Source organism: Charadrius vociferus, unplaced genomic scaffold, assembly GCF_000708025.1.
Source record: "Charadrius vociferus isolate BGI_N301 unplaced genomic scaffold, ASM70802v2 scaffold722, whole genome shotgun sequence".
NCBI lineage: Eukaryota > Metazoa > Chordata > Aves > Charadriiformes > Charadriidae > Charadrius > Charadrius vociferus.
In genome coordinates, this window is record NW_009647220.1 from 743,488 (window position 1) to 770,953 (window position 27,466).

The 27,466-nt window shown below is 36.6% G+C and overlaps 2 protein-coding genes across 3 annotated transcripts in view; one reads left to right on the top strand and one right to left on the bottom strand.

The window, feature by feature from the left end:
• The window catches only part of ATP2C1 (ATPase, Ca++ transporting, type 2C, member 1), a 50,545-nt gene extending 31,371 nt beyond the window's left edge, over positions 1 to 19,174 (top strand). For both annotated transcript variants that reach the window (XM_009879596.1, XM_009879595.1), the window contains exons 14-27: positions 975 to 1,070; positions 1,180 to 1,269; positions 2,720 to 2,824; positions 4,507 to 4,663; positions 7,059 to 7,229; positions 8,193 to 8,290; positions 10,050 to 10,100; positions 10,908 to 11,074; positions 12,833 to 12,901; positions 14,622 to 14,738; positions 15,631 to 15,778; positions 16,401 to 16,496; positions 17,336 to 17,477; positions 18,364 to 19,174. In XM_009879596.1, coding sequence (XP_009877898.1) covers positions 975 to 1,070; positions 1,180 to 1,269; positions 2,720 to 2,824; positions 4,507 to 4,663; positions 7,059 to 7,229; positions 8,193 to 8,290; positions 10,050 to 10,100; positions 10,908 to 11,074; positions 12,833 to 12,901; positions 14,622 to 14,738; positions 15,631 to 15,778; positions 16,401 to 16,496; positions 17,336 to 17,477; positions 18,364 to 18,500 — 1,644 coding nt within the window. In that variant the 3' untranslated portion in view covers positions 18,501 to 19,174. The remainder of the gene's footprint in view (positions 1 to 974; positions 1,071 to 1,179; positions 1,270 to 2,719; positions 2,825 to 4,506; positions 4,664 to 7,058; positions 7,230 to 8,192; positions 8,291 to 10,049; positions 10,101 to 10,907; positions 11,075 to 12,832; positions 12,902 to 14,621; positions 14,739 to 15,630; positions 15,779 to 16,400; positions 16,497 to 17,335; positions 17,478 to 18,363) is intronic.
• A 3,809-nt stretch (positions 19,175 to 22,983) lies between these two features.
• Positions 22,984 to 27,466, bottom strand: ASTE1 (asteroid homolog 1 (Drosophila); the record flags this gene model as incomplete). The annotated part of the gene is given in 3 exon segments (XM_009879608.1): positions 22,984 to 23,075; positions 24,492 to 24,702; positions 26,642 to 27,466. Coding segments are annotated over 3 exon segments (1,128 nt in total), but the record flags the coding sequence as incomplete, so codon positions are not given.

Genomic DNA, 27,466 nt, shown 5'->3' on the forward strand with positions numbered 1-27,466 from the left:
ATGGAAAAGCAGCAAGGTATGAAACTAGATGTGGTTTCATGGAAATGTTTTAAATAGGTTCTTAAATTCTCAAACTCTTCTTGATCAGGGTTTTTTTTTTTCACATTACAGTTAATAGAGGGTCTTGTCATTGAGTTTTGTAAGCATAAATACTGGCATTTTTTCTTATTCTTTCCTTTTAATTACCTTTATATATTCTGGTATTTATTTTTCTATTCTTAGAATTCTATAGGAATACTGTAATTGCTTTTTCTTTATTACTAGTACAATTTGTTGACATCTGGGTCGAATCAGCTCCTTTTTCCTGATTCAAAGAGAAATTGAAATGGATGTAAAAGAAAAAAAAAAAGCTGTTAATGCTGTAGATATGAAGACTTTTTTAGGATCCTAGTGGGATGCCTGTTTTTTAAGCACTAAAAATCAGTTTTTTACTGTTCTTAACACTTCTCTGAGGTCGCAGCTGAGAGGCTGTTCAAGTATGGGTTGTTTGTTTTTTTTTTCGTTCTTACTGAATGAAAGTAGGACTCTGCTCTGTACTTCCATTCCCCTGCAAGGGGTATGCATTATTAACCAGGATAAAGACAAATAGGAAGAAAAAATTAGAAAGCAAAAGAAAGAAGAAAAAAAGAAAGCAAGCCTAATACTGTAAGAAAACACCACACGCTGCATTTATTTATGCTAAATAAAAAAATTGCAAAAAAAAAATTTGCAATTTTGCTAAATTGCAAAATTGCAACTTTAAAATAAAAAAAAAAAAATTAGTCTCTAATGTATTTCAGAGTTTTTATTCCTTAATTTAGCACCTGCTGCATTAGAAGCTGAGTAGGAGAATCCATTCACATGGGGTAAAATCAGTCATCATGAATGGCCTTTTTTAAATTATCAGTAGTTTATAGTAAAAAGCTGAGATTAAAACAGTTTATGAACCTGGTGAACATTACATTGCATGCCGCCTTTGGCTGTTTGTCTTGCAGGTTACAGGAGTAGGTTATAACAGGTTTGGAGAAGTGATGCTTGATGGTGAAGTTATTCATGGTTATAACAACCCATCCCTTAGCAAAATTGTTGAGGTAAGTTCTTGGCACAGAGAGGTGAGTTTTAATTGATGATGTAGCACAAGAGTTTTGTATGGCATTTACTTTGTGTCTGTTTTCTCCCCTTTCCTTCCTCTTCTTTTAGGCCGGTTGTGTGTGCAATGATGCTTTGATTAGAAACAACACGTTAATGGGGAAGCCAACAGAAGGGGCTTTAATTGCGCTTGCTATGAAGGTGTGTACTTGATGGTGCTTTTTGGACTCATGGCAGGTGGGAAGTGTGTAGAAATAAGTTTGGGTTTGTTTGTTATTTTTTTTTTTTCCCCCTCATTTTCTTCTCCTTTGGGGCTCCTTGATTTGTATTGCAACTGCTCATCTCCTATGTTTCTTAATTGCTGGAAATCCTTGGACATTTTGAAAGATGAGAGAAAAAAATATTTAGAACTGATGTAAAATCTTTATTTTCATCTTTTTGCAGTTAGTACTGTCATTTTACCTGCCACAAGCTAATTTACCTGTTGAATATTGATTGTGCTGTCTCTTTCCTAGTTCTCATCAGAAGCAGTAAGAAGTTGATAACTGATGTATTGGTGACTGCAGCATTTATAGGGGCCTTTAAGTGCAGGGCACATGTAGTTTGACTTGTGAACACTGTGGTTAAATGTTTTTGTTTTTTTCTATAATGCTGTGACACACCCATTACAGCTGCTGAGAAATGTGGCAAGGCCTCTGAGCACTTGATTTTTTTTCTGTGACGGTGAATAAACTCAAAAACATTGGAAGTTGAATGCATTACAGCCTTTCTCTCCCTGTGTAACTGAGGGAGATTTATCTGTCTTCTTGCTGAGACTCATTCCAAGTCCCAAGTCTTTTACTGGAAAGGACCAGAGTGATGTTATTTTGGCATGAGCCCACAGAAACTGAGAAGAACAGGGGTCTTTCACATCTGTTGCTGGAAAGGGAGGTAGCGAAGGAGTTGTGAAGCTCTGTAAGTACTGAGAATGGCTTATGGCAGGCTGCTGCTTCTGCATCTTCTTTAATCACCACTTTCTCTTGGACTTGGTTAGGTGTAGAGCATGGAATGGTGTGAGTTGCATCAGTGGTGGAGAGGGAACAGTATTGAGAATGCAGTGCATTTTATCTGGAGTATTCATGGTTAGTTTCAGATTAAATGTTTTGGTGCTTCGGATAACTTGAAAAAAAAAACCACCTCATTTCAGGTTGGATCATTCAAACTTAAATTGCCTCCTCCAGACTTTGCCACAGCCTTGTGTTGTAATTTTGTAGGCCCTCCTAGCAGAGAAATTACATAGATGTGAAAAGAAAAAAAGGCTTTGGGAATTTAGATGTGTTTTTGTTTTAGCTACATTACTAGCCATTACAAGACGTGTTTGTGGATGGTCATAATCTACAAAGTATTTCAAGATCCTTGGATCAATGATAGCATAGTGTTAAATGGTCTGACTTACACTGAAGCCTGAAAGAAGCTTGTAGGAGGTTTCAGTGCTAGTTTGTCAGAAGTTTGTCTAAACTGCAATAGCGTGCTCAAAAGCAACTTTAAAGACAAAACTGGTTTTTAACAAAGTAATGATTGTTAACTAGGATGTCTCAACAAATCAACAAATTGCATAGCTGTTTGAAAAGAAGCGGTCCTGACATCGTGGTCGTACTTCTGTTTTGTACAGATGGGTTTAGATGGACTCCAGGAAGACTACATAAGAAAGGCTGAATATCCTTTCAGCTCGGAACAAAAATGGATGGCTGTGAAATGTGTTCACAGAACACAGCAGGTAAACTTCAATCACTATTTCCTTGTGCGGTGGCTCTGCAGAATGGTTGTCTACCTTGTTTAATATCCTAATTTTTCACTTCAGAAGTTATGGCAGGCTGGTAGTAGTGCACAGTCCTGGGAACACGGCTTGATAATAGGCACAGTTTTAGTTTCAAGCTCTCAAGTGCAGATTAAAAATCACAAGAAATTATTTCCATAAAAGTCATACTGGGAAATTATTTTAAGTATTTTGATATCTGAGACTCTGAACGTATACCTGGTTTGTTTTTCTTCCTTCTCCTCCCTCCTCAAACATGTAAAGCAATTCTGCCAATCTTCAGCTCTTTCAGTGCTGCATAGTTACATAATGAATTAAGAGCAAGAAGGTGCCTTGATGTTTGATAGTAAAATTTCTTTTGTTTGAAAACACAGGTTTTCTGGTTTTGATGCAGACAGCACATTCCCCAGTGTTGACAGGTTTTATCGATGTCAACAGTGTACTGGATTATCAATACAAACCATTCTTTAACCTCTTTTTCCATCTTCTGGTGCTTTCACATACATATTTGCATTCATATTTCATTTAGACCAATCTGAATGGTTTTGCTACAAATATTGACATAGTCACTGCCAGTCTGGTAACTGGAGCCTTCGAGATAATATGTGCACCAACAGACTTCATCTTGGATTTATGGAATATTTCCTAGTACTTGTGACCAAAAAAAGGCTTGCTGACAGTGTTCAGATATCACAGTGGAAACAAAGCATTTGACTCATTTTATCTGTATGGATAATATGGTTGTGTAATCCTTGTCTGTATAAAGAGTAGTGAGTGGAAATTGCTGTATGGTTTTCATTTATGTAAAGATTTGTTGTGTCTGTGTTTTGGTGTCAGCACTTTTAAGATTGTTGAAAAATTGGTAGTAGTTTTAAAGGGAGCATAAATTATTCAAAGGCTAAGAAAATGCAATGGGATTAGAAACTTAAAGCTCTATCAGTTTAGCCTCTCTGAAAGACTGAAGTAACTTGACTACTGTGCATAAATACCTTCACAGTGAGAAAATAGATATATTTAAAAAGAGCTTTTTAGTTCAGCGGGGAGAAGATGAGAATCAGGGATTGGAAATTGAGCTGAGGCAGCAATTTTTAATGGGAAAGGCAGGAAGGGAAAGGATGGGTTGAATTAACATTGGAGTTAAGTGTTCAAGGCAGGTGGTGTGGATTCTCGATTCTTTGATACCATCAAGGCTAGATGGCTATCTGGAAAATAGTAGAGTTGTTAGGCATGGTACAAAGATGCAGGTGATGTTTAATGACCTGTGCAGCTGGTCAGATGATGAGCTAAAGGTCTTTCAGGTCTTATGTTCTGTGTAGGTTTTTCTGTCCTTTCAATGGTCTATTTAGTCTATAAACTGTGACCTGCAGTGTCTAATGTGTATAATGTCTACTGAAATGAGATACTGATTGTTAGCTTGGCTCTTTTGACATTGCCAGTCTGGAACAGATGCTGTGTAGAGATACTCAAAAGAACAGATTTCTGAGTTTAGAAGTGTAATTTTGATTTGCGTTGTGTTCTGAAGACTCTTCAGAAGAGTGCAGATACACCATTCTTAGGTGTGTATGTGTATGTACTTGTGTGCGTATATATTTATATCTACACACACACATGTGCACACAACAATGTTTTCTTTTTCCTTTTAGGACAAACCTGAAGTTTGCTTTATGAAAGGTGCTTATGAACAAGTCATTAGGTACTGTACATCATATAACTGTAAGGGGCAGACCCTACCTCTTGTTCAACAACAGAGAGAGCAATACCAGCAAGAGAAGACATCCATGGGCTCTGCAGGACTTAGGGGTAAGGCTGTTTCAGTCTCTCAAAATAACCATATTTTTAAAAATGGCACTGCTTATAGTTTAAAAAAAAAAAACTAACCAAAACAAAAAACCCCCAAAACCTAAAAACGCTAGGAAATTTTTTTTTTTGTTCGGTAAGTGCCATTAGGTGATTCAGTTCTTTCTTGAAAATGGGGGAGTGGAAAACAGGTGTTGTTGCCTAAGACCTGTATAATAACATGATTAAATTGCAAATGGTGAGAAAAGACACTGCTGATTTCCTGTCATCTCTTGCATGTGACCATAACTAAACAGTACATTGCTACCTGATTGCTCCCATATCTTATTATAGATGTTTGTGCATTTTTTTTTAAAATGTGAATTTGTTTATTTTCCTATTACTTTGGCTGTTGGCACCTTTGAGTTAGGCTAGCGCAAATAATTGCACATCAGATGATGCTATTAGAATTATCATCTTTGTCGCCGACATGGACAGTGGGGTTGAGTGCACCTTCAGCAAGTTTGCCGATGATACCAAGGTGTTTGGCGAGGTAGACATGCTGGAAGGGAGGGATGCCATCCAGACCTGGAAACCTGGAGAGGTGGGCCCAAGCCAACCTCATGCAGTTCAACAAGGCCAAGTGCAAGGTCATGCATCTGGGTCGGGGCAATCCCAAGCACAAATACAGGCTCGGTGGGGAATGGCTGGAGAGCAGCCCTGAGGAGAAGGACCTGGGTGTGCTGATTGACCAGAAGCTCAGCATGAGCCAGCAATGTGCAATCGCAGCTCAGAAGGCCAACCGTATCCTGGGCTGCATCAAAAGAAGCGTGGCCAGCAGGTCAAGGGAGGTGATTCTGCCCCTCTACTCCACTCTGGTGAGACCCCACCTGGAGTACTGCATCCAGCTCTGGAGTCCCCAACATAAGAAAGACATGGACCTGCTGGAGCATGTCCAGAGGAGAGCCACGAGCATGATCCGAGGGCTGGAGCACCTCTCCTATGAGGAGAGGCTGAGAGAGTTGGGGCTGTTCAGCCTGGAGAAGAGAAGGCTCTGGGGAGATCTTATTGCGGCCTTCCAGTACCTAAAGGGGGCCTACAGGAGAGCTGGGGAAGGACTTTTTACTAGGGCATGTAGTGATAGGATGAGGGGGAATGGCTTTAAACTGGAAGGGGGCAGGTTTAGATTAAACATTAGGAAGAAGTTTTTCACTGTGAGGATGGTAAGGCACTGAAACAGTTTGCCCAGAGAGGTTGTTGAGGCCCCATCCCTGGAGGTGTTCAAGGCCAGGCTGGACGTGGCCTTGGGCAACCTGGTCTAGTGGGAGGTGTCCCTACCCATGGCAGGGGGGTTGGAACTCGATGATCTTCAAGGTCCTTTCCAACCTAAACTGTTCTATGTTTTATGTTAACAAGCTGTGTGGATTTTCAAGTAGAACTGAAAGTATTTTTCACAAGATGATTTACAGGGAGTGATTGTGGGCTAGTATTATACATGGCTAGCTTTGTTGGCCTTTGTAAAGAGACCTCTAGGCTGTTAAGTCCATCAACAGCTTTTTAAGGTGAAGGTATGGGTACTATTTGGCTCAGGAAATTCCTAGGATGCAAATTATTAGAAATGGAGAGCTTATGCTAGGTGTGGTATCTCTTTGTGCTGCTTTGTTCGGACAGCCATTCTTTGTGTCTGCTTCAGACCACTGTCAAACAAAATACCTACGGTAATGCTTTGAAAAATATGAATTTGCTTTTCTCTTACAACTCTAATGTCATTTAAATATATTTGAATTAAGAGTCTTACTGGCAAAGACATTCCAGAAAATATTCAGCATGTACTCAATAAAATCTACCTCTCTCAAAGAAAAAATCAAAGCAGAAAATAAAAATAAGTTAACTGATCCTTCTTTTCATCCTCTTGCATAAAAGACCATACATGTACAGAGAAACCACGAAGCTAGATGCTGTTCTCTTTCCACACAGTGAAAGTATAAACACTTTCATCTGAGAACAAATAGGAAACTTACCTGTAAAACATGGAATATGTGTGTTTGGTAAAAAGACTGCTTTTTAGAAGAGAGGAATATACATAAGTAGGCTATTTTGAATGCTCAAGATAACAGACATTGCTACCAAGGTTTAAAAAAAAAGAAAATTGCAATTTCCACCCTTTGCTTTATGCTGGCCTACAAGTTCAGCTAGGTCTCATTTGTGAACATCTTCTTGCTATAAGTTAATTTCAAGTGGAACACTCGAATGAATCTACTCAAAATGTTTTCAGCAATGAGGCCTTTGGGCAATATACAGATATATAGTTGTATGCCATTAATTTTCATTTTTGAAAACAGGTATTGGATGTTGTTTTAAATGCTGACGTCAATGTTAATTTCAAATATTAACTTTTTTTTTTTTTGTCTCCTAAAAGTTCTAGCCTTAGCTTCTGGTCCTGAGTTAGGACAACTAACTTTTTTGGGGCTTGTGGGAATAATTGATCCTCCACGGACTGGGGTAAAAGAAGCTGTTACTACACTTATCACATCTGGAGTTGCAATAAAAATGATTACTGGAGATTCACAGGAGACTGCAGTGGCCATTGGTATGAATAGTCTACTTCCTTTCATTTTTCACTCGTTTTCTATTTTGGCAACACCTAGCTAATTGTTATGAAGTGTGGGTATTAAGCCTTTAACGTTTGAGTTCTGTATGTTGGATATGGCATAGTAGAATTAGAAAAAAAACCAATAACTCTAGCCGTAAGCTGAACTTTGGTTTCAGCTTAAACTGTAGTTTTTTGAATTTGGTTAATGTATGACTTTTGCTGTTTGATACTATGCTATGTATTTTCTTACTGTATTTTGTTTTAACATGTGCTTGATTTCTGATTCTCATTCTTACACCCTCAAAACCACACTCCCTGCCCTCAGCTTTGGATGCCTGTGTCATAGCAAAAGGGAGAAACTAAAATAGCTGGTGACAATGAGTATTTAGGATGGATATAGCATTTCAGTACTATCTAATATCTTTTTTTTCCATATAATGAAGTCTGAAGTTTAAGTACTATTAATAAATATGTAAACAAATTACTTAACTTCTTTTTACAATATTATACATTAAAGTACAAGTAGTTTAGCCAGAATATGAATTCTTCACATATGAATGATAAACAAAAAGTTGAATGCACACATAAAAAGTACACCCCCAAATTAGCGATACTTTCTCAGAGACTTTTTTCCCTTGTCTCCCTCATGTCATTTTTCATTTTCTATCTTGTTATTTTTGAACTCTGAATTCTTTAGAAAGGACTGAGATCTTGTGTTTGTATGGCACCTGACATAATGAAGTCCAGACCTTTAGACCTAAAAAGACTGAGGAGATAAACATCTGATCAGAATAGACTTTGTAGCATGTGTTTGTTACTCAAGAGTTCAGATAATTTACTCCAGTATACTGAATCAATAAGGTGTTAAGATGTTCTGCTCTAGGTTTAAAAAAAAAAAATCAATACTTAATGTTTCAAGAAGCTAAGTTGTTATAATACCTTTTTATTGTTTATTTTCAGCTAGTCGACTTGGATTGTATTCCAAAAATTCGCAGGCAATCTCTGGAGAAGAAATAGATGATTTGGATATTCAGCAGCTTTCTCAAATAACACCAAAGGTTTGTTTTAATATACTACTTACTGAAATGCAGTAAAGGATATATTTTATATTGAGAAATGCTTTTATCTGTGGAAAGCTAAAATGTAAATTCTGAGATACAAATAACATGGTTCTAATAGAAGTAGGTGATACAGTAAATTACCAGAGGCTTTTAGTACAGTAACAGAGAAGCTGTCCCAGATCAAACAAGTATCTTTTGGTTTGACGTATGACCATACGAAAATGTATTTCTTTCAACTCACAGGGTTATCTTTTTAGAGAGTTTATTAATTTTGTCTCTTTTAACAATTCAATTTGTTTTTTAGCTTTCGATGCCTATATCAGAACTTTCATTTTGCTACCTCTCACTTTCAGTGAGCATCATACCTTTTTCTATTGTTAGACCATTTTCTTTGAGTAGCTCAGCTAATATATATAAACTTACAGTTTGCATGTTCAGACAGTCCATCCTTTTGTAATTTTTAAGAGGATCTGTCTGTATCTTTAATGACTTTTAATCGATCTGAGGTCACTGGTTGAGAATTTTGAAAGGGTCTATTTATTAAGTTGCTACTTAATACTTTTTTTGTTATTAAATAACTAAATGTATTAGCCAATGTCAAAGTTGTAAATGTGAAGGCATAATCAAATGCTATTGAGGTTTAGGCTTGGCTGTGTTGCAAAATTGATGCATCAAAATGCTGCTCTGTTTGCAAAAAAAATGCAAAATTAGACTGCTTGAGTCTGATGTAAGCAAGCCAAAAGCCAATATTTACAATCAAGAAATGTGCATGTCAGCTTTGTGTCTTTCCTTGGTGACTCACAAAAACAAACTTAGAAAAAAAGAATTGTATGGCAAGTAATAATTTTTTTGTTTATCTGGTAGTACGTATTGTTAAGGGCTGACGACCACAAATAACTGAAATAGCTACAAATTTACTTTGTGCATGTTCGACGTGAGAACCAATTTGTTTTCGATGTTAGGAATTAATTAATCAATAGGATTGATATCTGTGTACAGTCTAAAGTGGCTGTGGAGGAATCTAACTTCTTATCCAGCTTCTTAAAAAGGAAAAATAGATGCAAATGCTAACAGTATGGAGTTCATTGAAAACTAAATTCCATGTACTCAAATTTCAATTTACAGAGAAGACCAGAGACAAAAAAAGGCTGAAAAATAATTCCTTCCAAGATGGAATCTTTATTAATTAGCTTTAAGACTTCAATCTGTTACTAATAAGCTACACAAACTAGTACAATTGAAATGTCCCAAGTAGCTTGCCGCTAATGCTGACAAGGGAAAAAGACATTATTTGTAGAGTCAGCATGGACTCAGTACAATCAGTAGATCCATTTAAAAAAATCATTAAAGATACAGACAACTTCTCTTACAAATTACTAAAGTATGGACTGTCTGAACATGCAAACTTTATTGTTATATATATGAGCTGAGCTACTCAGTCGCCTGCATGAATTTAGTCAGGAAGGCCAGCAGCAAGCCATTGTAATTCAGTTGCTTCACAATTTCAGAGGATTTTTAAATTGCATATTCTATCTTGAAATAAGTAGCACCAACTTTGTTTACCAGAACACACTTTGGGTCTTCTCTGAAAGTAATGATTTGTCTATTAGAAACACAGCTCACTGGTGATTCAACTTCAGTGCTAACAAGAGTACAGTTGGCCTTTGATAATATATTTATTCTCTAGCTTTATAGAATCCAGTGCAATTCTTTACATTTCTCAACTTTTCACTACTTCTTCAATTGCTTTTAACAGGTTGCAGTGTTTTATAGAGCCAGTCCCCGACATAAATTGAAAATTATAAAGGTATGTCTTACTAGAGGCTCAAATGCTGGACTGTTGCTATGGGTACTGTTTCTGGTGCCTTTACTTAAATTATAACATGCTGCAGTGTGTCAGGATGAAACCAGAAATGCATTTAGTTTGAAAGTTAAGTGTATTTGAAAATATTACCTAGAAATACGTGTAGTGCCCACAAGGGATAGGCAGCTGGTGGTAGGCAATGTCATGCTTTCTTCTATGTAGGAAGCTGGGGGTTGACTGAAATTTTGTGACACATTGCAGTTGAATTGACTAGGAGCTTGTAAGAACCATGCTTCTGATATTTCTCAGAACAGGATAAAAAGGGCATGAATTTCAAGCCATATCTGAAGTAATTCAGAAACTCACAAAAGAAGGTTGCAAAGAGGGACGTACTCAGTGTAACAGTTGGAACAATCAGAAAAGCAACAATAAGGATGAAGCAGTAAAACATTGAGAGAGTTGGAATATATTAAGAATTATAAGAGGGTGATAAATGTTAAAATGAAAATACAGTATCTTCTTTCTTCCTCTAGAGTTTTTTACTTTCTCTTAAAGGTAGATTTTATATAACCTAACTTTAAAATTTAGGCTGTCTGACTATATGAACTGAAGTTGAACTTAAAATGTTGTGTAAAAATTCATTACAATACAAATAGCTGTGTGTTTGTTTCTTTTTTTTTATGACTTTACAGTGGAATGAGAAGAAATTGCATGGGGGGTAGGGGATGATGACACAAACCTTGTATCTAGAATAATTTTATAGGATGGGTTATTTCAATCCCTCATTTAAGCTCTTTTCCATTTCTTTAGTCCCTGCAAAATAATGGTGCTGTAGTAGCTATGACAGGAGATGGAGTGAATGATGCTGTTGCTCTGAAGGCTGCAGATATTGGTGTAGCAATGGGACAAACTGGAACAGATGTTTGTAAAGAGGCAGCAGATATGATCCTCGTGGATGATGATTTTCAGACAATAATGTAGGTGGCATTTATGTGCATACCTTGTGTTACATATTTTTAATGGAATGTTGCCTGAGTTAAAAACAAAAGAAATTCCCTGAATTTGTAAGTGTAGTTCCTGGCTAAGTCAGGAGAACTATCTTTATGGTGATTACCTGTATTATATTCTTAAAAAAAAAGAGCTGGGAGGATAAGGGGCAAGGGGCAACTAAGCATTTCTGTCTTTTTATGTATGTGAATAATCATAAAAAATGTATTTACATATCTAGACCTTTGCTACTTTGGTCTTGTACATAGACCAGATGTAAGTAACAAAGGAGGTTGTGCATATATGTGCTATAAAAACTAAGCTGTATTTCTGCTTCTCCAAGTAGGATTATGGTAGTAGAATTTTGGAACCAAAACTGAGGTTAAATTATGAGTCTGTTAGCTGTCATTAGGATTCATCTTCATTTAATTTCATAATTCAGAAGCATAAATCTTACAAAATGAGAGCGCGCATTCCTCTCAGAATTTAAAAATTTTACACAGCGCTGTGTTTGTTTTCAATTCTTTAAATGTGATGTGTCAGAAAAGGAAAGGAATATCAGCTATTTAAATATCTCGGGTGAAAACAAGTTACCAACTTCTGGTAACCAGCTATTTGTTACTTATTCTTTTTTTTTTTTTTTTGGTGTTCTTCAAAGATGGTATAGCTAAACTTATCTTATTCTGAATTTAAACCATCTGACTTTTGAAGGTAGTAGTTCTTGGCAAGACCTGGACTGCTGTCTAGCAAGATAGCACTCATTTCAAAATTGTGCATCACTCTCTGAACACTTCAGTTCATCTGAAAGTATGATGCTTGATCCTTGGGAAGAAGTGAAATGTAGTACCTAGGTAGCAGTATGTCAAAGGATGATCTTAGAGTTAAAAGGTTGCTATACTAATTCAGCCAACAGCAATGTACTGTTGTGCAAAAACAAAAAAGAGAAGGGAATAATTTTAAGATATTTTTAGATGAGTACATAGGAAGGACATCTGTGGTAAGTACTTGGGCTTGATGAGGCTTTTGCTGGAATGCTTTATCCACTTCTGTCACTTCATCAGGGAAGTTCTCAATAGAGATAGAAAAGAGTGGTGAACAATAAGGAAAAAAAAATATGTATGAGCTTCCATAGTTTTATATACTTCCGCGAACCCCTTTAATCTTTTTGTCTTCAAAGTTACAAAAGGAATGCTCACTAACTGTCGTTCTTGGCTGTTGGAGGAATGGAAGAAAGCAACCAGTTTTATTTGCAGCACAGTAGACTTGATATAGGTATTAGAAAACACTTTCTCACTGCTATAATTGTGATAATGTGATAGGCAAGTTGCAACACATGCTAGAGGTTGAAAAGATATGTCTATACATACTTATTTCTGGTGCGGGAAGAATTCATGGTCTTCATGCTACATTTCTATGGTTTCTTAAAAGCGTGTTTTTTTGTTTTTAAAATTATCTAACTTGAATTGGAAGGTCTCATAAGGGATGACGGTGGATCTTAAAGAACAAGGGGGAGATTTTACTATTGCCATTTAATTTTGAGAGTTAAGCAGCTGGAAAAAAACCTACTTTGATTAATCTCATAGTCAAGTTGAAAAATAATGACTAGCAAAGTTATTAGAACCTCAACTCCATTTGTTTCTTGACATTTATATTGCTGCTTAAAATAATAGCTTTTTGGGTTTCTTCTAAGCTTTTTTGGTAGTAGTCTCATTTGTCTATTGATGTAATCTTTTTTTTTTTAATTGCAGGTCTGCAATTGAAGAGGGTAAAGGAATTTATAATAACATAAAAAATTTTGTTAGATTTCAACTGAGCACGTAAGTTTCAAAAGTTGACAATATCAAAGGTTCTAACTACATTGTGAGTGAATCAAAGCATCACAAAGTAGATGCTGCATAAATTCATGTGAACATTGCAAATATGATGTAGGAAGCTGATATACAATGCTATTGAATTTTCAGTATTTTGTGCTTGGTGGCTTGTTTCATTTTTAAAGAACCAGAAAATAGGACAATAAACAGACGTGTAACTTTGTCACAGTGCTTCCTGTGAACACGTAAAAAAAATCCCTAACTGAGAGGATGGAGAGAAACAAGATAGCTACCTTGTGGATCCTTGTTTAAAGGAGAAGTTCGTAGTCATTCTCTCCTTAACCAGAACACGTATATCAAATGGAGGGAACCAGGGAAATGGGAGGTTAGTTTCTCTGTAATCTATATGCTGGTTTGTGGAACGAGTTAGCTCTGTGAAGTTGACTTCCTTTTCTTGTGTGTAAGGATCCCTATGTGTTTGTGGTGTTAACTATATCATGTGTACATAAGACAAGAAGACAAGAATTAATTAAGCCTCAGTTTCAAAATTTTTTGAGTGTATCTTACAGAATCTGGATTCAGGAACATAGTTTTCTTCTTCACCGCATTGTTCATGTACTTTTTTGAAGCCTTCATGGCATTTCAGAGTGGTGGAATAAAGTTGCAGAAATTTAAAACAGAAGATAAAACAAAAAAAAACCCAACCCAAACAACCACAAATACCACCCTTCCACTCCCCCCCAAAACACCAAAAGCCAAAAAAATCCCCACCAAAAAAACCCCAAACCAGCAAAATGCAGAAAACACCAACCTCTTAAAACTTGCGTAAAAATTGTAAAAAGTGTTATATACTTTTTATCTTGACTAGTGTCCTGCATTGGTAGAAGGCTAGGAGTCTGCTTCTGAAAAATAGCTAAGCATAGATATTCTAGCAAAGTGTGCTTGCCTGGTAGCCTTGGGAATGGTAGCCTCAAGTTTTTAATGAATGAGTTACCCTTTTTTTTTTTTTTTTTTTTCTGGCCGTCTTTGCAGGGAGAGCATAATAGGGTTCAGTAGAGCGCTAAATTTGGAATTATTATAAGCTTTGCTCTCTTCTTGTTGGTTATGAAACCACTTAATCTTTCACTGAAAGCAATTAGTGCATACTTGTTTAGAGAGGTTTCTAATACCAAGCTTGCAATCAGCTAATCTGTTTTCAGTCTTTTGCCTAGCCTTCTCATCTTGCTAATAATGAGGGGTGGTGCAGGTATTTTTAGGGAGCTGGGGTAGTACCTTGCCTTAACTGATTAGTCAAACTAGTGACAGGTGCACAGAGTGGTTGTGTTTACATCAAAAGTGTAAAAGCAGTTTGTTTTCCAAACCCATGTTTAGAAGTTCCACTTCTGGCACAATAAAAGTGTAGGACCTAGTTCCCCAGTAAAAAAATCAATTAGGTGAAGGTGAATGATTACTCTGAAATGTCATCTTAAAGTTTGGGATGTTTTTAAGATACAAATTTACTGTCTTTTAATTGCCAAAACAATTTTAAAATATGGACTGGGTCAAGATGAGTATTCTAAATGAATTCATGCTCTACCTTTGAAGTTAGGCTTACGTCAGTCATGATTCACACTGTCAAAATCTGTATCTACTCTTAAACAGTTGAAGTGTTGATTACAAAGCAGTTATCAGTGGATCTTCAGAAATGTTCCATGCTGACAGTTATAAAAATGGGTTCTTTCAACAGGAGTATAGCAGCACTGACTTTAATCTCACTGGCTACATTAATGAACTTTCCTAATCCTCTCAATGCCATGCAGATCTTATGGATCAATATTATTATGGACGGACCCCCGGCTCAAAGGTAAGTAATAATTTTAAATTCCATTAGAGGTCTGTAGTTCTTTTATTTCAGCAAGGAAAATGGTTGCTCATAAAGGAAACTGTGGTTAAACTTTAGTGAAATGTTTCTGAAACAGCAAACTTTCTCTTTGAACTACAATGTTTGCAGTATAGGTCTATGTTCATTAATTTTGGTTTGCTTTAGTATCTAACGATAATCATGAGGGCAGCACAGATAAGTAAAGATGTTTTATGGTTATGGCCATGAGACTTGGATGCAGGATTCTGGCTTCCTCTGGGTTTTTCCACTGACCCTCTTCCCTGCAGATAGATGGTGGAAGGAGAGGTGGAAAGGAACTAGCAGTAAATTCCTTAGCTAGATTGATCACAGTAACAGACATACCAAAAGAGGGTAGACTTAGATAACATATTAGAAGGAAATTCTTTACTCTGAGGGTCGTGAGACACTGGAACAGGTTGCCCAGAGAAGTTGTGGATGCCTCTTCCCTCGAAGTGTTCAAGGCCAGGCTGGATGGGGCTGGTGCTGGAAGGTATCCCTGCCCATGGTAGGCAGGTTGGAACTACATGATCTTCCAACTCTAACCATTCTGTGATTCTATGAAATAGGGTACATAAATAACATTACAGCTTCCTTTAAAATTAACATCTGGTAATTTAAATATGGTCTGATACCATGTATTGATGGACTCAAACTGCAATAGTAGAATGTTGCCTGTTACTAATAAATATAACTCAGTTTTCTGAAAGTAAAAATGTCATGTGCTTATGTAAATAATTCTAAGGCTATAGAGAGAAGATTAAAATGTTTCAACTCAGAAGATCTAGTCCTTAAGTTAGAAGTAGTGAATTATTTTTATGATGATAAAAATCTAAGATGTTCTTTTAATTATAAGTCTTGGGGTGGAGCCTGTGGATAAAGATGTTATTCGGAAGCCTCCAAGAAATTTGAAGGACAGCATTCTGACCAAAAACCTGATTGTTAAAATACTGGTTTCATCAATAATTATCGTGTGTGGAACACTGTTTGTCTTCTGGAGAGAGGTATGACAAAATTACAAAACTTAAAGCAGTAACAAACTAATTTAAAAGAAGTCCTATTTATACCATAACTTGGAATTCAGAATTTGTATGAACTTAGTTGCAAGTTTTGTCCATGCTTATTTAATAATCTAGTCAGGTAGCAGATTAGAGAGGAAGATTTTTGAAGTAGTTGTTGAAATAAGGAATACAGATTTATTCCCCAATACCTATTTTAACGCAGGCTTTTCAAGGTCCCAAATCGACTTGGGAAACTTCAGCCCATAGAAAGTAATTGTACAAATCTTCTAGCCAGACTATTATGAAACGGCCATTTCACTCTCTTTTGCCAGTAGAGCAAAATGTTGTTTGAACTTTTGCTAGTGCATTATAGAACTCTTGGTACTCCGTGTGCTTGCGTGGATATTTGTCAAGAGGCTTCATTTAATCACAGCTTGGAATTACAAGTTGTTCTAAATTACAGGTGTGTAATTTTTGCTGTGTGATTTATTAAATCAGCTTGGGACGAACAATTTGCTTTTGCTTTCATTTACTAGCTAGTAGAACTTGAATTATTGTAATAACTTTGTTTAGTTGTGGAGGGTTTAAAGCATGCTGAAGCCATTTAATTTTCTTTTGTTGGCAGTTAAGAGACAATGTAATAACGCCTCGAGATACAACCATGACTTTCACCTGTTTTGTATTTTTTGATATGTTCAATGCTTTGAGTTCTAGATCTCAGGTAAGTGATTCGTATTGTCCATTTACACAGACTTTACACAATAAGCGGAATTTTCTTTGAGGGAGGATCTTGCTGTGTCTGTTTCAAAAGTCTGCTATTAAGCTTCAGAGTTTTACATATTTACTAGGTAGGATTTCTTAAATTACAGATAAGTATTAGTTTCCTTAATTTGTTTATGTGATGCGGAGCTGGTAGTAATGCTTCTGTCCTGTGACAGAAGGACCAAGGAAATATTTATTAAATGTTGAAGTGTGATTTGTATTGCTGTGTAAGCTTGGTTGGATTTTTTGCTGAAAATTCTGTCAGATCAGCATCCTTGCTAGAATCTGAAACTTCTTGAAGGCCTTAACTATTTTATTTTGTAACCCTAAGCCCATAATCCAAGGAAAATGTCTCAAAAATTTCTTAAACTGTTCTTTCTGTCTATATTTTTGCTTCAAGGAAACAAGTTTGAAATTTTGTGTGAGTTGGAGAAAAGTACGTTGCTAGTATATATTGCTACATTTACTCTAAATTGCACTCTATTTTCTGATGTGAATTGTCAGGGTCAACAAAACACACTTCCTTCTAGTGTAGAGACCACGTTCTAATGCACTGTACTTGCAGAAAAGTCAGCTCAATATACAAGTCGTTGACTATGAAGACAAGATTTGTACTCTGTTTACCAGAGAGAAAAATGCAATTAGTCTGTTCAAGAACTTGTTCTGGATTATCTAAAAGATCAACAATAATTTTTTACATTTTTCTAAAAGTCTGGATGAAAAGAAATTGTTACAAATTATTTACATGTCTAGTTAATTAAGATTACCTTACAGTGTAATGTGTTGTTTATTTAACAGGCAAAATCTGTGTTTGAGATTGGACTTTGCAGTAACAAAATGTTCTGCTATGCTGTCCTTGGATCTATAATGGGGCAGTTGTTGGTCATTTACTTTCCTCCACTTCAGAAGGTTTTCCAAACAGAGAGCCTGAGTGTCTTGGGTAAGAACAGTTCCCTTTTCTAAATTGTACGTTAAGGATTCATTTGTAAATGCATTAGCTGATCATTCTATAAGAGCACTTTCTGGCTGTTTGCATACAACAGGAATACAAAGCCTGCTGACCTCTTTTTTTTTTTTTTTTTTTTTTTTTTTTAAAAAAAAAATCCTTTTAGATGTTTTCTTTGGGAACGATGATTTAAATGCATATGGTACACAACTGATCAGTGCATTCTTAAATTTCTTAGGGGCTTATGTACATTAAGATTTTTTAATACAACTTTTGATGCAGGCAAAAATGAAGCATAGCGTTCGTTCATTGACATTTTTTAAGCACTGTTAATCTTGCTATTTAGCAATTTTTGTCTCTAAATATAAACACCTTATTTAGAAATCTTGATCCTTTATTAAATAATCAACTGCCTTGTTGTAGGGTAAATAGACATGGATTTTAAGAAGCTACAGATAGATAATGCTGTTGGCCTCATTAATTACATTTGTTACTTCTGCGTTTTTTCTGAAGTTAAAATAAACAATTGTCATGAAATACATGTTTTTACGTAATTCTTTTCATTGTGTCATTTCTGGTTATATTAATATTTTTTCAGTATGAAGTTAATTATGTTGCTTAGTGTTCTTTGTTTTCATAGATGTTAATAAAAATAGGGTTATGAAATACTTTAGAAGTTGGAAATATCATGCCTGTACATAGGATTTGTGCATAAACTATGCATGTTAATCTTCTGGTCCTGCAAAAATTGGTTCTTGCTCCATTTCTTCTGAACTTACCCAATGATTGGGGAGCAATTTGAAAGTCTTGTGAGTTCTTTTGTAAGTCTGCCCTCAGCCTTAAATAGCAAATTTTAAAAAGGCTAATTATCTCTTTCCAGATTTACTGTTTCTTCTGGGACTCACTTCCTCTGTGTGCATAGTGACTGAGATCATAAAGAAGTTTGAAAGAAGCAAGGAAAAGATCCAGAAACGTGGAAGTTCTTCTTCGTCAACTTCGTCTTTTCTTGATGTATGATGCATATTGCATTCTTTGTTTGCAAACTTAGGGATTGCTGTCTGAAGATGTAGGAGGAAGAAAAACAATATTTGGAGGATAAAGAAATCCTAAGGGCTTTTGACAAGTCCTTTGTTTTACTGGCTAAGGATGAACGTTCATGTTTCAAGACTGTTTATAATTTAACTTCCAGCTCTGGGAGTAATAAATGAAATTATGCAACTTTGGTAACATTTTTCCTCAAACATAAATTTACTTTTGAGATTGAACGGAATTTTGTGTGTGTGTGGGTTAATTTAAAGGAAGATCCAAGCCCAAGTCCCATTTTCTGCACTTAAAAGATATAACTGTGTAAAATCCTCTTAGATATAAATATTTTAGTTTGTTTTTATTTAAAACATTGTACTATTTTACTTTTATGGTGGTGGGACTTTGCTACTTATACAAGGATGAAAAAATATTTCAGAGGCATTCCACTGGGTTTAGTCTGTCACAAGAGTGCCATATTCTAGCTACTGTATTTATTTACTTTATCCTGCAATGTGTAAGCGGCTCAAGTACCTTGTGCTACAGTTTTTTTGTATCCCGAGTTTTTTTGCACAGGATGTGACCGCTGTTGGATCACTGTTTTTCTTTTCTTTTTCTGTGATTGAAAAGCCTATACTGCAATTTGAAGTAAATGTTTGCTTTTCTTAAAAGTGTGCTGTCTCTTTGTTTTAAAAGAAACTGGCATTTACACCAGATTAGCATGCTTGTTTTGATATAACTTTAGATACAAGCTTTGCTTCATGTCCTGTTCCATGTTTACTTTAGCTTATGACTGTTAGATCACTTGAGTGATTATAAACAGTAGTGTTATTGAAATGTAGCGTATTGAATTGGAAAATGAATACACGAATCCTTGCTCCAATGGCGAAAACCCCCACCCCTCTTTCAAAGAAGCTTGGTTTTCCTTCCTCTTCCTTCTTCTACCCCGATTATAAAAATAAACTTTCTACTGTAAGTGTAACTTATAATTTTAACCTACAGAATGACTTTGTGTGTCTAGGAAAGTATTGTAATAGACTCATGTCTTGATCTGTTAAAAGTATTTTTAATATATGATAATGTCTGTACTGTAATATTCTCTAATTAGAAACAGTGTTCTTCTGCAGAATAGACTTGCAGCTGTTGTCATCCGTGTTTTCTCATCAGAGTAAGACTTACCATCCCTTGAGGAAATGCAAGCAACAACTACCTAGGGGACCTTGAAAAGAGGATGTCTAAGATCTCTAAGGAGAGTTGGAGACGTAATGGTATCTCTGTGGCTTGCAAGCATGTGGATACATATCTTTTCACACTGTAGCCTGAGAGTGTAGCATTGGTATTGGCTCTGGGCCCTGCTGTCATGAAGATCATCCTGTTGGTTAACGAGGAATTGTCGTAAATGGGCACTAGGATATTTCTGCACTTACCTTTCTGGCTGGCCCCACATGCCACGCTCAAAATCTGGGGACTTCATGAAAAACAAGGCAGTTTGGAAAGGGCTGTATGAATTTCTCTGCTATTTTAATTTTTAACAATTTTAATTGTTCTCTTTTTTCTTCCGCCCCACCCCCTGGAGATTCCCAGACTTGGTCAGGAAGTGGGGCTCCAGACAGGACATGAGCCTACCATCGAGTCTGCTTTACACATGCAATTCAGCCATTGCTCTGGCTGACCTGGACCTGCTCAATATGCGCGTTAGCTGGACTACTGGTGTGGTATAAAGGGAAAGACTGGCCCTCACCTCTTGCTGCAGGATGTTATGTGAACCACTGAGCTGGTAGGGCCTGAATGAGATGACCTGTTACAGAAATGCTCTCATGTCTTCAAGCAAAAGTTTATTTCCAGCGGTTCTGCCTTTCAGAAGTTGAACAGATTTGAACAGTTGAACAAAGTTGAACAGAGTTCCTCCGTTGAACTATTACCATCTTTGACAAGTGGGGCTGTAGTTGTTCAGTATTGTTATAGTGTATTCAGTATTTCAGTACAATTTCAGAACACTTACTAATTAACAGCAAGTTTGAGAGGTTTTTCTCCAAAACAATTGAATCAGGAGTGGGATTTTGCCACAAATTGAGGCATTTGAAAACAGACAGCAACCAAGGAATTTAGTTGCTCTTACTAAAGCATGGAATAGAGAACTTTTCAGTTTTAATAACAGCCTTTTTTTTTTTATTTTACTTTTCCCCCCAAGGAAGACTGAAAACCTATAGTGACCTAAAAAGGAAAATTGGAACATTTGATTTACATTCTGAATAGTAACCCTAGAATCGGTAATCATTTTCTTCTGCATACAGGACTGGTGTTTGCAATGAGATCTATTTCATTTTGTCAGCAACAAAGAACAGCTGAAGTCTGCGTTGAGATCACATTTTCAGTAGAACAATTCTCAATCATCAAGTCAGCACTCCCAAAGGCATTCTCAGAATGCCATGTGATCATAACAGGCTTTTTATCCGAAAGTGGAATACTTGAGTTTATCCCAGTCTTCCGAACTATCTAACTGAAGATACTTCTCAGCAAATCTGAAGAATTCAAGTTCTCCAGCACTTTTCCAATATGGGATTCAGAGTAAATTAAGACCTGTCTTCTCACAGCACTAACAAAGTGGAATCAAAGATGCCTGTGTTTTTACATTTAAGACTTATCTTAAATGTATTTCTGATGATTAAAAACCATAAGGAACGACAAACTTGGTAAAATGAAACACATGGGATCATAATGGATCAGAGGATGATTTGGATGATTAAGGATTTAAGTTTTAGTTACTAAAATCAAGAACTTTAAATTTATGAATATAGTCACCCGATGCAAATGTGACTTTGCAGACTGCTGCAAACTCAAGTCCGTTTAAAATTGGGTTGTAAAGTTCTAGTAACTTGCTGTATGGTTGAGCATAGGTGCCATCTGCTGGTAGTTTAATAAGTAGCAGTTTTGTACTGAAGACAAATATTACTAAGACTGTATCTCAAAACCAGTCTCATTAATTTATTAGATGTTACAAATCTACTCTGTTCTCATTGAATATATCATAGCAGTATCAAAACTCAGCTGTATGCTATCAGAGACCCTTTCTGTAAGTCACAAGATCTAGTGAGTTACTTCCATGTGGATAACTGTCTGATAGGAGACATAACCAGGACTGAAAATTGAGCACATGCTGATGCAGGAGTCGAGCTTGAATTCTGGTAAGTAATGAGCAAAACCTTAATGATTAAAGATGGAAATCAAGATTTTCCTGAATGTCAAAAAATGTATATGGATTCTGGAGGAGAAAAAGCTCAAATGTTGTAATTGGATTTCACATGGGGAAGACACTGGAAACGCAAGAGTTTTACAAGAAAAGCATTTATGTAAACTGACTAATTTTGCTGGAAAGTTATCTAATACAAAGCACTGAGAAATAGTGATGGTGTAGGATTTTTTTAGATATAAATTGTTTTTCAGTATTACTATGTTGATAGTAAAGGTTTGTCAAATAATTTAGTGTACATCAGGGCAAATTAAACAGGTCTGTAATTTTAGTATAGCCTTTAAGCAAAGGAGGTTAACTCAAATGACAACAGTTTGTTAATGGCAGAAGAGAGTACAAAATTACTCTAAATTAGCAAACCTGCTGAAACTTGCTAGTACATAACAGCTTTGTATACGCATATAAGCATTTAACTCTTGCTTAGTTAAAAGTGGGGGAGAATAGAAGCTGAAGTTTCTCCCCAAGTATAGTTCAGTGCCTACAATACTGCAAGCACTACTCAGTGAGAACTAGTAGGTTAAGTTAGCTGTCCCCAAAAGTACAAATACTCTACCTGTAAAGACTGATTCTACGGTATTTTTAAATCTGTCAAATTTCCATTTTAATCTGATCTGTACGACTGTAATCAGTGTGTTCCTCAAATACAAACTTAAATATCGGATCTTTTTGGAAGTTGTAAGTATTCAGGGAGATGGAGGGATAGCCAACTATAAGTGTTCAGGAAAAGAATTCCTCTAAAATAGTCCAGCTCTGAAATGCTGAACAGCTTTTCTCTCATTTTCAATTAAACTGATACCTTTAAAGAAAAACAAAATACTACCACTTATAAATAAAAGAGGTGCTGTATAAAAAAAGTCTTAGTTACCAAAAAAGTAAATAAAAAAATTCCCTGAAGCAGGAATTGTTGGTAAAGACTGAATTGGGAACTTTTGTGAAAACAGCTGAGCAAATTCCAATAGTCACATATTTTAATATAATTTCTTCCATCTGCATGGCATTAAAAGTTATTTCAGGAATAACGCTTTCAGTCATCCACTTCAAGTGATGCAAACCTATTAACATTGCATAAATGCTGTGTTTCTGGTATAGCGCACCTGATGGTCTTTTTTTTCTTATTAGATGCTTTCTTCTTTTTGCAGGACTCTGATTTGGTCTTGGTCATCTTCTGAAAGAAGTCTAGGGATACAGTTGACACCACCGTATTTAACAAAACCTGGTAAAGCTGAGTCATTTTTGGAGATGAACTGAACAGATTTTCCACTGAAGGTGTTAATTTAAGCTCTTGATACAGTCTGTGCACAAGGGTCCCACTGTAAAGCCTGCTCAAAGGAAGGAGAGAATCCTCATTTAGAATCACGTCTCAGCAGGACAGGTACAGAAACATGCTGCTTAGTGAAAAAAACGGTCTTAACTACATACAGGATCCAAGAGTGGGCTCCTAAGGGATACTTACTCCAATCAGTATTTTTCTTCATATTAGTATCTTTAAAGAAGAGAGTTCAAATGTTGTAAAATTGGCCAAAGGACTTTGACACAGAAAATAAAACAACGTGTGCGTGCATTTCATCGGGGGCTTGTATGAAAAGCAGATTTCTTGAAACATCCTTACCTAGTTAGGTCTGGCTCAGAGAGAGGAGTGCTAAGTAGCTGGTTGAGATACAATCCCATCTGAAGACAGCACTGCCACTGGCAAAAACTGTGTGCAGCATCTAAATCAAAGTCTGTATTTTGCAATTTCTTTTCCTTCCATTTTAGAAATTCATTATATGCAATACTGTCATCTTCAGCACGTACAAGTGTGGGATCTAGGTTATAAATACAAAATGACATGCAACTAAATGTTCTGCAGTGAACAGTACAAAAATTATCTGCAATGTATAGGGTCTTCAAACCTCCAGTTTGATTTCATGTTTTCAAATGCCTCAAACTGAACTTTAAGACATAAAATTGCATTAAAAAAATCAAGTCTGAACATCCATGAGAATCTGAAATTGTGAAATCGGGAATTCTATTTCTTAAGTAATTTGCTATGCTGTTCTGTGAGTGGATCAATTCCAAACAAGATTTCTGTCTCACTGCCATCCACTTGGGAAGCAGGTAGCAACCATGTCTGTCCAGTTTCTATTAGCAAGAAACTGTATAACCCTGGCATGTGTAATCTTTGCCATCAAATGAAGGACTCCTAGAGGAAATGCCACCCTAACTAACAGGTATAAATATTACTGACACAATTTCTGCGATAACTTAGTACTTTCAAATTCTCATAATACACAGGCAAATAAAGGGTGCCTGTGCAACTCAGCATTTTTAAGTACAGATGATTTTAGAAAAAGTCACAAGAAAAAAAAAAAGTTATCTGAATGCATCAATAGTAGTTACTCTGATTCTCTTTTGATGCACAAATATGTTAAGCTTATTTTTTGTAGCTTTTATATCTAAATTAATCTTTTAGTCCTAAAGAAAGCATTTGTAAATGCAAATTACTATTTTACAAGATGGCACAGTACTGTTTTATATGGATAAAATGCTAGCCTTGTTTCTCTACTCTGTATCAATAAAATGCTAGCCTTGTTTCTCTACTCTGTATCAATGCCAATAATGTGACACCTCAGGATATAGTGTAAATCAATGCTAATTCATCTGAATTTGGACAACTCACCATAATTGAGGAAAAATGAATTATTGTATAGATTTTCATAGTAGCTGAACACCTAAAATTGTCTTTGGAGACATACCTGGATCATTTGTTATCCTGTGAAGTTCTCCAGACACTATCATTAGAAGTAAAGCCTTTAACTGATGCAACTTAACTTTTGGTTCAGAACAACATATCCAGTAACACGTTACAGCAATTGGGAGTTGTAAGTGACTGGGGATAGATTCTAGGAAACTTATTTTCACTCCTAGAGTCTCCAGCAAAAGCATCTGACGGCATGATACGGGCACCTGGAAATAAATTAAAAAAAATGGACTGGAAAAATGAAGGTAAGAGACTTAATTTGCTGTGAGCTATTTCCAAAAGGCAAACAAACTTGTGTTTAAACTAGCTAGCACTTCATGTTTTTGATAAAAAAGTATTTAAGTTTCATATATATTCTGAACAGGAAATATTTTTAAATACTACTTTAAAAATGTTAGGTAGAAAGATAAAACTCATTTTTTACAATTGCTTGAAGTTAGATTTTTAAGAGGTTTCAGAGTCTTCAAATCAGGTGACTTAAACTCCTGTGTAGACTTGGTTGGAAAATCTTGTAACCATAATGCATTAAAATTACTTTGGTATGGTAAATATTTATATATAAACCTTCACTCTGTGCCTCGCAAAAATTACCCTTGCTTTGTGAGATGCAATGGTGATGTCTGTTCTTGATTATGTTGAACATGCTTACCTGTAATCACAATGAATTCTTAAGTGTGAAGCCTGCATTTTTCACCTGCAGTATATTAATGTGTTCCCTAGCACATGTTCCCTCTTTGTTGTGTTATTTAACTTCTAAAAAGTGTGTAACTTCATGCATGCAGCAAAATCATAGCAGGCTGTTCAAGTGTAATTACAGTGCTTTGTGAACCTCGATTAGGATGGTTTTGCCTCTTCTTAGGCAGACATCCTCAGGGTAGAAGATAAACTGAAGTAGGTTTTGCCTAGAGCACTTTAAACGCAGAATAACTTTTTCTTCTTCTAACCTTCTGTTGAATTGATAATTCCCGTATATCTTGTAAGGAGATTTCTTATAATAGCAGAAGCTCAAATTCATTAAACAAACAGCATATTTACCAACACCAAATGAGGGTGTCATTAATGTCTCTTTAAAATCACAGAACATGATTTTTCAAACTCGTTTCCATATTCATAATCTAAAAGGCCTGTAACAATAACCTGTGTAAAATAACCTGTATGTAGGCCTTTGGATCCATAGCTATGTGTAGCACTTAATGGTCTCAGTAGTGATCAGACTTGGTTCTTACATGAAATAGCCACCAGTAAGTGATAAAAGCATACAGCACATACACAGAGATGTGTTAACAGTTGATCTGAATGCCAGAATTGACAGAGCATGTGGCTTAAATATGCAGTATTTAAAGACACAGATGGTACTTCCAGACGTTTCAAAATTACTGCATACAAAACCTCAGTTATGCAACTTTGGGAATGGGAGATTACTTTCCATTCACAGCAAGAATTACAGTCTTAATCATTAGAATTTAAATATACAGAATTGCTAGTGGTGACCTGAACTAACCTAGTACAACTTTCCTTTGATTACAAGCTGTTTTTCAGGTGCTGTTCTGTCTGGCAAGCAGCAGGAGTCCACGTTAGCCGGACACATACTTGGCAGCAGGTAAAATTGCTGGGCAGCTGCAAGATTCATACATGAAGTAACAGTGATTTTTAGTAAAAAAGCATGGCTTATATTTTGTTTCAGAACATTGCTCTGAAACATCCATAGCTTGATCAAATATAATGTTTTGTAGTGTTAAATTGCAGTTTTCTAAGTTTCACGAAACTGAGTTCCTATAATTATAAAAGCAAGTATTAGTGTAACAGAATGCACAGGATGAAAGAAGGGCGTAGAACGGAAAATTCAGGCAATACTACATACACACACAACCAACTTTTCGTATCACTTGTCTGTTTGTTTTGTATCGGGGGGGGGGGGGGGCAGGGAGGGAAGAAAAGAAAATAAAGGCAATCTATGTAGCTTCTCAACTAACTATCACAGGCCAAGCTCGCAGCCCTGTAGGTTCCTCTGTATTACGTAGTTACTTACTGAGGTGGCATAGTTCAGGCATCACATTTAATGACCAGTTGGCAAATGTGAGTCTCAAATACTTTTTGTCACTCGTGAAACACTGTTAACCGTGATCTGTTGTGACAACCATTTACCTCAATTAACTTCTCCAAAGGAAAATGATCATCACAAAAATCTGTGGGTAGGCTTGCTGCTTGAACAAATGTTTTTTTAAGTGTCTTTTGGAATCTGTCAAATTCACATACAACTGGCAGCTTGTTGGTCTGCTGACTTGGAGAAGCAGCTTCAGTATTTTGAGATGCTTTCAGAAGTAGTCCATAGATAACTTGTCGAATGGGCAAAGCTGTGCTGTGCACGCTAGGTCTCTGCATGTTCTCCACCTGAACGTGGAGGAAGGTACTTCTTAGTATCAGGGCATCGCTGATGAATGGGGCCAGCTTACCTTTTGCCAAAGCATCGAGTACCCACCGTGGTAAGTCTGCTTTCCTGGCAGCCTCACATTCATACTTCCCATTCTGAAAAAAGTCCTCAAGGTTCACATCAGACGGAGTATAATCCTCCACTGAAGTGCACAGAAGCTCCCTTATTTCTTCTCTCTGGTGTTTCTTAAGGTATTTCAGCACGCTGTCGATGGCTTCGGTGGGCTCAGCAAACTGCGACAACCACCGCAGAAGCCCCTGAAGGCGGGCGTGCTTCCCCCCTTTCCCCGCCGCGCAGCCCTTGGGCAAGCGCACCTTGCAGAAGAACACCTCGAGGGCTGCCAGATCGACGTAGTCGTTCCCGTTCATGGCGGCAAAGAGAGGGAGCAGGCTTTTGTTCAGGTGACTGAAGTGCCTGCAGAACTTCTCCACCGAGAAGCAGCGAGCGGGAACGTAGCAGCCCCGCGTCCCCTCTCCCGGGCAGACGCTCTGCCACTGGAAGTGGCTGAGGGGGCAGTAGCCGGCCGCCAGGTCGAAGAT